We start from the raw sequence: 11,227 nt of genomic DNA, 5'->3' as shown, positions 1-11,227 counted from the left end.
GATGGAATTTTTCTGAGGTCAGATTCGGATTCAGCGCAGCAAAAACCTTCGGGTATAGTAGGTCTGGTCTCTGGTTCTGAGAATTGTTGGCCTGTGTAATTGCCGTCAATTTGCAAAGTATTGTAGCAAAAAGTTATCGGCAAAACATTCTTCGTTGATTTCGTAATAAAAAATTGAGCCTATTCATTAAAAAATACCTAAACTCTTTGCTGATGATAATTGTTTAAATAATAAAAAATTATTATGAATTCGTAATGTATTATTGCGAAGAGTCATAGGAAAATTATTCTTAGTTGATTCAGTAAGAAATGAATTAAGTCTATTTCTTACCAAATTTCAAAACTGAATTTGTTTCTAAAATTGTTTGAACAATTTCCATATAGAACCTATTTTCAATTGATCATAGTGGAACATTAATTTCTATTAAAATGTATACCAACATTGTGGATTTGAATGCCAAGCTTGAGAAATAACTTTTGTTAATTAATTTCTTTAAACCGTAATAAATCTTTTTTTTTTTATTTCTTACCCACAGTCCATTTTTTCTGCATAGACTTAAACTAGATTTGAGACCTTGTTTGATAAATCTGAGAATTAGAAAATATGCTAATACTGAAAAGTTATGAACAATTTTAATTTTGTTGTTAAATAAAACATGAACTAAATTGTTCATCAATAATAAAAACAAAATAATTTTGAAATTTAAAATGCTTTTATTTGATAAAAGTATAACTCGAATGAACAATGTAGGCCAAAACTTGATTTGTCCATAGACATTTTTTTTACCCCACTGTGCGCCGCAGGGTGTACTAGATTCAATATAATACAATAACCAAAAACATAAACCCTATTTGCCATATTACCTTAAGTCCCGTCTTACACCATGTGTCATATTAACCCGTGAAAAATATTCCCTTAAATAGAAGACTCTAACTAAAAAGATAAATCCGATGTACAACATTGCCTCATGTGCCATAGTGCCTCATATGACACATTGACATATGCGCTACATTGTCCCATATGCCATATTACATAATGTAACATAAATGTATTTTTAGTTGCCCCCATATTACCTTAAATATACTGCCCTAATTAAAACCATAGACCCGTTGTACCACATTACCTCATGTGTAATATTATCTTGGGTGTCATATTACCTGACGTCACACAATGGGAGAAAAAGCCAATCTTTTGGACAAAAATCAACTGACAGTGCAATTCTTAACGGATTTTAATTTTTCCTTTTTTAAATTGACCGTAAGGCTTCCAGGTATAATACTTAACTGCGCAATTTTTATTTTGACTCAACGGAAATTGATAATTTAACAACAAACTTACAACTTTTTGTTGCTAAACTTTTCGATGATAACATTTCTTCTAAGACTTTGTAATTCACGAAAAAAAGGTCATAGATCAATGTGAAAACTAACTACAAATAATTTCTTAGTGGGTTTGAGTAACCAAAAATTTTTTTAATAATGTTATAAACAACTTAATTAACAAAACTCATTTTTTCGTGATTTGCAATGATTAGCTAATTTTGACTCATAGCTCTTGTATAAAGTATCTCAGATAATGATGTGCGCTTACAATAAGTTAAGAATAGCTAATTATTGCCAATTATTTGAACAATTTTTACAAAAAAATGCACATTTTGACAATTTTTGAATGAAAAGGCTTGAATTTTTTTCCGGGATCAACCTAATATGTTTTTTCGAAGACTCCTTGCTATCATATTTTTCATAGTGTCCAAAAATTTTTATTATTTAAATAATGTTTATAAACAAATGCGCATTTTGACCATTTTTTATGAAAAGGCTTGATTTTTTGCGGAATCAACTTAAAATGTTTTGTATAAGATTCCTTGCTATCATGTTTTTTCTAGAGACCAAAAAATGTTAATCATGCAAACAATTTTTATAAACATACACACATTTTAACAATTTTATGATGAAAAGGCTTTTTTTACGGAATCAACTTAAAATGTTTTGCCTAAGACTCCTTGCTATCCTATTTTTCGTAGTGAACGAAAAATGTTAATGATTTAAACAATTTCTATAAACAAATGCGCATTTTGACCATTTTTTTCATCAATAGGCTTGATTTTTTTGCGGAATTAATTCGAAACATCTTCCAGGAAAATCTTTGCTATGATATTTTTAATAGTGACAGAAAATGATAATTATTTAAACGATTTTTATAAGCAAATACATATTTTGACCATTTTTCATGAAAAGGTTTAATTTTTTTGGAATGAATGTGGGGTTTACGGGAATATGGATGCATACATTTGAAGATTAAGTTGTTTCTATGTAATTACATATCTTTTTTTATGAATAATACGTTGAAGATTGGAAAAAAAATCTGTATAAATAAAACCAAGTTTGCACCGAGTGAACTTCTACCAGAAGTTTTTGTGAACATTAAACAAAATTTACGCTTTGATTCCGAAAAAAATTAAACGTATTCATGAAAAAATGGTAAAAATTTGTATTTGTTTATGGAAATCACTTAAATAATTATCATTTTCTGTCCCTATGAAAAATATGATAGCCAGGAAAAAGCATTTTAAGTTAATTCCGCAAAAAAGATCAAGCCTTTGCATAAAAAAATGGTCAAAATGTGCATTTGTTTATAAAAAATTCTTTACGAAAATTTAAAAAAATGACTCTTGTTAATTAATTTGTTTATAACACTATTAAAAAATGTATTTTTACGCTAGCATACTAATAAATTATTTTTATTTAGTTTTTATATGGATTTATGACCTTTTTTAATGAATTTCCAAGTCTTAGAAGAAATGGTATAATGGAAAAGTTTAGCAAAAAAAAGTTGTGAGATTGTTGTTAAATAAAAAAATTTCCGTTAAGCCAAAATGAAAATTGCACTGTCAAATGTTATACCTGGAAGCCTTACGGTCAATTCTAAAAAAGAAAAAGAAAAATCCGTTAAGAATTGCACTGTCAGTCGATTTTTGTCCAAAAATGAGCTTTTTCTCCTACTGGGCGTCATATTACTCTATCTCATCTTACTGCATGTTTTGTTATCATAAAAACATACATTAAAATTTGTGAGACTCCCTATGTTTCTAAATAAGATAGTACAATAATGCAGCAAAAGCACAAACCCAAATTTTTCATAATAAATGCTTCTAGAAAAAAGAAATACACATTGTATTTAATAACCTATACAAACATATAAATCAACATTTTTTAATCTATGTTTATTTACGTGACACAAGAATTGGTGCGCGCAGGAGGCACTTCTAGTACTAATACGAATTTTATTTTCATTACTAACATTTTTTAAGTTTCTATTAAATTTAAAATAAAGAATTTAAATTTCTTGTAGCTTTGATACAAAATATAAGTCGAGAGCAGCCATCTGAAAGGATTTTCGTCATTTAACTATATTTTCTATCGTTCTAGAAAGTTTTTACCTAAATGGATGAATTAATTTTTTAAATAGAAAAATAATCATGCGAATATTCGCTTGCCGGATTTTATTATTCGTGAGTATAATCAAGTTTCCATGTTTTTATACTGTAAAAAATTAAACTGTGCTTAAAAATAAATATATCTTGAAATTTGTGTTATAAAAATGTTTCCAACTGGATACATAATGGAAGCTGTCACCTCAAAACCACCTAGGTGCCAACAAATTTTGTAAAACTTAAGAAAAAAATATGTTGTCACAAAGTCATTGGAAAAACAATAGTATAAGAAAGATGGATGCTTTTTACAGAAATTAAAAAAATTGTTTAAAAAATTGCTGTGTTTACTGTCTAACCCTGCGAGTGATGTACGATATTTTATTATATATGTCAACAGTAAAATGAGAGAATATATTGCGCGTTATTGAGTGGCCATTTGTGGAACTAGTTATTTTACAGAGTGGTGGCGTTCGGAATTAATTATCAGCCGCCAGGTGTTACTGCTCGGTAAAGAATTATCTAGCGCTCACTTTTCAGGGTTTATAGTTATATAGTTATAGGCTCATAACATCGTGGTTTTGAATGAACGTAATTTATTTCTCAAAATCGAATAGCGTTATTATTTTTTTATGTATCTCTACAAATAATTTGTTTACTAAAATAAATGAAACGTTTTTTTCCAGAAAGTTGCACTTCGAATAGCCTTCGTGACAGCTTTCGAATATAGACTTGAAATATGTCTGAAAGTTACGAAGGAAAATAAAAATGAATATTTAGGTGAATTTCAGTTTGATATGGGAATAACTTAAAATTATTAGAAATAAACTAAACAAGAATACCATTCTTTTTATTTATTTTATTTTCCCTGAGATATATAAACAAATATTAAGAAACATGTCATCAGCCAAATTCAGCCAGTTTTTTTCAAGCTCGTTATTGCGTTAAAAACCTGCAACCACCAATAAGCGTTGAAAGACCTTGCATAGAAACCCAATAAAAGAAATATTGATATTTCAAAAAAGAATTTCGGTCTTCATCAAAGATACCGTTATATTAGCCGAAAAAGATCATTTGCCTGAACCAATTAGAGACACAAAGATCTTTGCCCTTTAAAGCCCAAGGCAAGTTCGAGACTTATTTCTTATTCAGTTGTTTATTATTAATAAAAAACGTAAAATCGCAACATTTTCTCAAGACTTTTGTTTAGAGTGTTACTTTCAAATCAGAGATAGGTAAAAAGTGCATAAGACTGTTTGTAGAGTATAAAATAAGCTTTAAAATGAGCCCTTGGCGAATATTCTACGATGAATAATTTACGAGATATGAATTTGTTAACTAACACTGTGCGTATTTCAGCGAAGACAAAGTGATGATGAATTTTCATGGTTGCATAAAAATTGCGATTGGGTTTCTCCTATCAGATTCTCAAATTGGATAGTTCAATGTATTAAAATACAGTTTTTTGGATTTAGGAATCCAAAAATGACAGAGGTTGGGGAGCACTTTTTTTAAAAATATTTTGTAAAAAGATCTATTGAGTTCAATTTCACTGAAATATCTAAAAGTTTGTGCATTTTCAAGTAAAAATATGTTTAAGGTGTGAAGGAAATGGTTAACATTGTTTATGAAAAATCGTTATAAACAATAATTTTAATTCTATATTCACAGCACCCAGGAAAATTTGAAGAAAATTTTGAAAAATCATTCACGAAGGTAAATTTGAATTATTATTTTTTATAAAATCTTACGCGCCATATATTCGTTGCAAAAAATATTATTTAAACAAAAGTTTTTAACAATTTCACAAAAATTCGTTAGCAGCTCTAAATATGGGAAAAATCTTTGGCTAGAACAATTAGTGCGACAAAAATTAAAAATTCAATCGCAATAGCCCGATCGCAATCTTTTTGCAACAAAGAAAATTCATCATCTCATCGTCGTCCTTGAAAAACGCTCAACGGAAGGGCTCAATTTTTAAAATAAAAAATAATTAATTAAGAAATCAGCATCAAACTTTTCAGGGTTTCAAAAGAGCGTCGTTCAAAACATTTTAAGATCATTTATTCAAGCAGAAATCATAATTTGACTGTACTAAAAAAGTAGTAGTACCCATGAAAAAGTATAAAATCTATCTAATTGATGGTTTCCTCTTCTTTCACATCCAAAAAAAATCAAGAAAATAGAAAGTAATACGAGTAAAATATTTGTTTTTACCTGTTTGAAGATAATGATATTTCTTTTCATGAAAAAAAACTGTCAATTAAATATTGATATTTTAAAATAGTATCAAGCTTGATTTATTAATTGACTTTGTAAATGCAATAAATTAAATTATAACAATTGTTATAAGTTAGTAGCCAGTTTTATGTTCAGGATGCATGTATTTCACATATTAGTTGATTAACTTTCAGTTTTTATTCAATCTGTGTTTGTCCTGCGAAGAGGTGAACATTATTGTTTTAGTCATACGTGGGTGAAAATCAAAAAGTTGGAATTATTCGATTTTGAATTGAATGGAAAAAAGTATTTCAGATAAGAATAAAACAAATTTTTTCAATTCATATTAATTACAATATGTGAAAAAGTAATGATTTGTGGGATTAGAAAGTACGCTTTTATTTCATGCTTAACATAATTTGTTCTAACTAATGACAATCTTTGATATAAGCCATTTACGAGATTTTGTAAGTAAAAGTAACAATTAGATTTGCTTTTTGAGGTCTAAACTATGGAACTTAAAACTTCATTATTAATATTATTTATAATAAAATTATTAATAATTAACAGAATAAAATATTGATTTCTTTCTTGCCCTTAGTTTTAGTGATTCCAATAAAGTTTTAAGAGATTAAATGACTTTGAGGTATTAAAAAAAATGTTGGGCGATTTTAAAGAATGTCCTTGACTTTGTGAAGATTCGGAAGGATTTTCTAAGATTTCCGAGGATTTCAATAACTTTAAGAGATTTATTAATTTATTATTAAAGTTTCAAATATTTTAAAAATTTAAAGGAATGTAAGAAAATTTCCAAATAGTCTAAATGATTTTTAAGGTATTGCAAGGGATTTTATACGATTTCTGAAGAATTCAATCATTTTAATATGAGATTTTGCACGCTCTCAATAAGTTATTTTTAAGAATTTCACAGGATCACAAAAGATTTGATAAAACTTCAAATATTTCAAGGAATATCATAACATTTGATGTAATTTTACAGGATTTTATATAATTTTAATGGACTTTAAATTGCAAAATATAAGGGATTTTGTAGGATTTTAAAGATCGTATAAAATATTAAAAGGTATTTCCAAAGTTTTTACGTTTTCAAAAAGATGTTGTGATGTATAACAAGATTTCAAGGAATTTCCAATAGAATTCAATAGTTTCATGGAATTGCAATTTCCATTTGAAAACGTTCGAATTTAAACTATTTCAGGTTACGTAAAATAAAAAAATGGGAAATATTTTGAATGGAATGAAAACAAAATGAACTTATATTCAATCTAAATAAAAGCATTTAAACTTGATTAATGTAAAATTAAAATTTTTTGATATTAAAAATTTGTTAAACAGAAATTTACTTTATTAAAAACATTTCAGACTGAAATAGTGAACATCGGACCATTTCATTACAAAGGAGTTGAAATTGTATCAACTCTTATTAAAGCGTTTCGAATTCATTTTTTGTTTAATTGCGAAATTTCCAAATTGATTGATTTCAAAGTAAAATCTCGAAAATAGGAATACGTCAAAACATTAAAAATTGAGTATTTTTAGATTTGAATGTTGAAAATTATATCATTTAATATTCAGAGGAAATGAATTGCATTATCTCTAAATAAAACTGTTCGAAATTTTATAATTAAAAATTTAAATCTTTTGACATTAAATGACATTAAATTGTAACCACTTGAAACTAGCAAAACTATTTAATTAATTATTGATTCAATTTGATTTGGTTTTTTTAAAGCTTAACTAAAAATTAGACAATTTTATGATATTACGTTAAAAAATAAAAATTCAAAGAAAAACATACTATGATTCCAATGTTTGAAATTGCGCAATTTTAAGCGTTTAAATTTTGATTTTTTTAAGGTTGAGTAGTAAACTTTCGATATTCTGGAACATTTTCAGATAAAAAATAATTTAATTTTGAATACATAGTTCAAAATCGCCTCGTTTTAAGGCTTGAAGCTGACAAAATATTTTCTTAGTTTTTCATTAAAAATTGTTTAGTTGCACATCCGTTAAATTGAAAATGTTTGAACTATAAAGTATTTTAATTTGATAATCTAAGATTTCGACGAATTAAAAAACAGCACTTTTGTATGTTTAAAATTGAAACCAAGCAACTTGGAACATTTAAATAACAAATTATTAAATTTAAAACTGACTATTAAGGTATTTAATATGAAATTTTGCAATTTTAAAAGATTTAATAGTGAAATTGTCCTGATATTTTTAGTATTTGAATTTGAAACTATTATCGATTTGGGAAGATTTCAATTTGAAATTGTTTAATTAAAAATCATTGTACAATATTAGTATTCAAATTCGAAATTTAAATCTGAAACATTTAATGGTGTTCTCTGAAAACAAAAACAAATTTCTGGTCATTTATCGGTTATCCATATTTTTTCCAGGTAGTATCATGTGATATACAGTGGAATTCAAATTGATTGAAAAGATTTTTTGACTAATATTTGTGATTTTTGTAAAAAAAAATCAATGCTTTTTTGACAGTTTAAAATTACAGAATTTTAAGTATTGTTAATCTTTAAAGTTAAATTATTCTAAAAACGTAAAGAATTAGAAGCCTTCTAATTGAAAACTTTCAATGTTATACAAGTAAAACTTTAGCGTTAGAAAATAAAGAATTTCAAATTTCGTTTTAAAATTCAAGCATTCTTACATTAGGATATTAGAACTAAGTCATTGAAAATTCTTCATTTTTTAATTGCGCATTATGAGTTTTAAAATTTACTCATTTTAATTTAAAGTGAGAAATTTAGAAAGGAAAAAATTAATAAAAAATCTTTATTAAATAAATTGATTTTAAGAGTACATGGTCAATTTTTGATTTTCACCCATATGAAACAATTTTGAGGTAGTTACATATTTGAGGAGATTATTGACTCGATTATTGAATACAATGTGAATATAAATGCGCTTAGTAAGAGAAAGCAGACGCTTATAAACGAAATCAGATTATTGGCACTAATACAAAAAATATTAGATAAAGCAGTATCAGTATAAGTTTTGTTTAGTGAAAAAGTAACTTCAGTAACTTCAGTATAAGAGTTGTTTAGTGATAAAGTAACATCAGCAGCTGAGGAACTCACGACCACGGCGTCTAAATCAACATCTCCTGAACCATCGATCGGTTCAAAATCACCCGAGCCGGATCCCGAAGGGAACTATAAAATCAAGAGAAATCAAAATTAGTCAAATAATTAAAAATAACTGGTAATTTGTTCTTTTTAGTTCAAATTATAAGCAAGAAACTTAGGAAAAATAATAAAATGCGGAATTATAGGTATTTTATTACATAAATTATACATCATATATCCATTATTCTATCTAAATTGTATTATGGACGGATAAAACCATAATCAATGGTCAAAAAATGTTTTTAATGAACTCGTTCTTTTTTTTAGAACCTGAAAAACGTGTGCTAAAACTCGATTTGATCCGTTCATTTTTTCGAGAGTTATCGTGTTTACGGAATGACGGTCGGATGGACGGAAAGACAGATGCTATCGTTAAAACTTCATTTTCGGCTTCAGGGGGTTTTAAAACGTGGAGATCCGTTGAAAAACTGTGGTGCCACATTTCCGACAATTCTAATATTTTTTCATATGAGAATGTAAGAATTGGTGGAAGAAATTTTTTTTAAAATCCTAATCTTATTTTATTGTTGAATATCTGATTGGTTGTACACTATGTGAATATGGCTTTAAAGGCCTGTTTTCAGTTTGTTCTTTTGAATTTTCTGAAAAATCGCAATCTCGAAATGAGGAATTTTAATTCTAGACATTTATTTCTAAAATAAAAAATTTTAATTGTTAATGATTAAATTACAAAAGGATTCTATTCATAACCTCTGAATAAAATCGATGTATAAATGTTTCTGAAACATTATTGATGAAAGAGAAAATTTTCATTATAAACGTTTTTTTTAAATATTGGAAAATAATTATGTTCATAATATTTTTCTAGCACACTATAATTTGTCAACTTCTCACACGTTCAAAGCAATTAAAATTTGCCAATATTTAAAAAAATTAAAAAAAGGTAGAATTTTGAAGATTTCGAAGTAAAATTTTGAAGGTTTTCAAGGATTTCCAAAGGTTTTATAAAAATAAAATTTGTTTGTTACGATTGCAGCGAAAATTTAAGTTGATTTTTAACTTTCAGAATGATTAATTGTTAGAAAATATTTCAAAATAATTTTAAACATTTTAAATGATTCTTTAGAATTTTGGAAAAGAATGTAGAAGATTGTAAACACAATTTTTTTAATTTAACAAGATTTTTTCAAACACTTAGAGAAAATTAGAATAATTTAAAAGTTAAAAAAAATTTTATTGTTTAAAATTTGAAAAGATACAAGAAAAAAAAGATGTGGCTTTTTAGAGATTGTGAAGTGAAATTGGGAAGTTTTTGAAAGATTAAAAAATTAATTAATAAGATTTCAAAAATTATTAAAACCGAATATAGAAGATCTTAAGATAATTTAAGGATAATTCGAGTCAGTTTAAGAGACACTTAAGAATTTTCGAAGTTTTAAATACATTGAAAATATTTAAGAACTTTGAAAGATTTCTAGACATTTAAAAAATATTTTTCCAAGCGTTCAATATTCCGAAATATCTTTTGAACTTAGTGAATTTTTTTACAAAATTGTGTAAAATAAAAAAAATTTAAATCTTGTAGATATCATTTTCACATGTGCATTCTTCAAAAAACTTTCTTAATTATCTTGAATACCTAATCAAAGTTAAATTTATATAAACTTGAAGCAAATGAAGAAAGAAACTTAAAAAAGACGTTTAGTTTACTAGAAATATTATCTTTCTTTCTTATATTTCTACTGTTTGGTTTAAAACTATGATATCTTTTAGTTGATTTTTGACCGGCAGTCTGTTATTTGAAAGAAAAAATAATAGTTTGAAAAAAAGATTTGTATCATTTAAGTTACGTTTAAAGTTTACGTTACGTTAATTTTCGTTGTCGAAAATTGGTATTTTTAATTTAACAAATCATAAGATTTTTTAGATTATCATTCAGTCACTGAATTCACAATTTTTGGACGATTTTTAGGGTCTTATACTTTTCATACAAAAATAATTGGATTTCAAAGAAGGTGAAAAAAATTTTAACAATGATTTATAATTCTCGCGTTTTCACTTGAAATGGGCATACTCAGGGAAAAAGAACCGATAAGGTGGAAAATATTTGAATTATTATTTTTTTTATTGAAAAAATTGGAACTAAATTTACCGACTAAGTATCTCTTGTTACAGATAACTGAGCCAGTAAATGTTTCAATTTAAAAAACTGAAAAATAATTCAACGAGATTTGCATGTATGGTGAACGACTGAAATGATAAAAATTTTCCGATTCAAATCATTTTCACTCAAACCATTTTTTGTTTTCTGGGCATATTTCAAAAAAGATTTCCATTTTTGATTGTATATCAGTATTATCTGACCAGTTTGTGTTCTTGTTAAGCGTTTTATAAAATTTAACTTTGGACTTTTCCTAAGAATTGTGATAAAGGTTTTTAAGAA

At 26.3% G+C, this 11,227-nt stretch overlaps 1 protein-coding gene across 1 annotated transcript in view; it reads right to left on the bottom strand.

Annotated features, from left to right (window-relative positions):
* LOC117170239 (collagen alpha-1(XVIII) chain-like) overlaps window positions 1-11,227 on the bottom strand; it is a 611,475-nt gene that overhangs the window by 53,195 nt on the left and 547,053 nt on the right. The window contains 1 exon segment of the mRNA XM_033356868.1: window positions 8,776-8,850. Within this exon segment, the coding sequence (XP_033212759.1) occupies window positions 8,776-8,850 (75 nt within the window).

This window comes from Belonocnema kinseyi, chromosome 3 (assembly GCF_010883055.1).
Source record: "Belonocnema kinseyi isolate 2016_QV_RU_SX_M_011 chromosome 3, B_treatae_v1, whole genome shotgun sequence".
In the NCBI taxonomy this organism is placed as follows: Eukaryota; Metazoa; Arthropoda; class Insecta; order Hymenoptera; family Cynipidae; genus Belonocnema; species Belonocnema kinseyi.
Note: the sequence above shows the minus strand (reverse complement) of the source record. Positions and strands in the feature narration are given on the sequence as shown.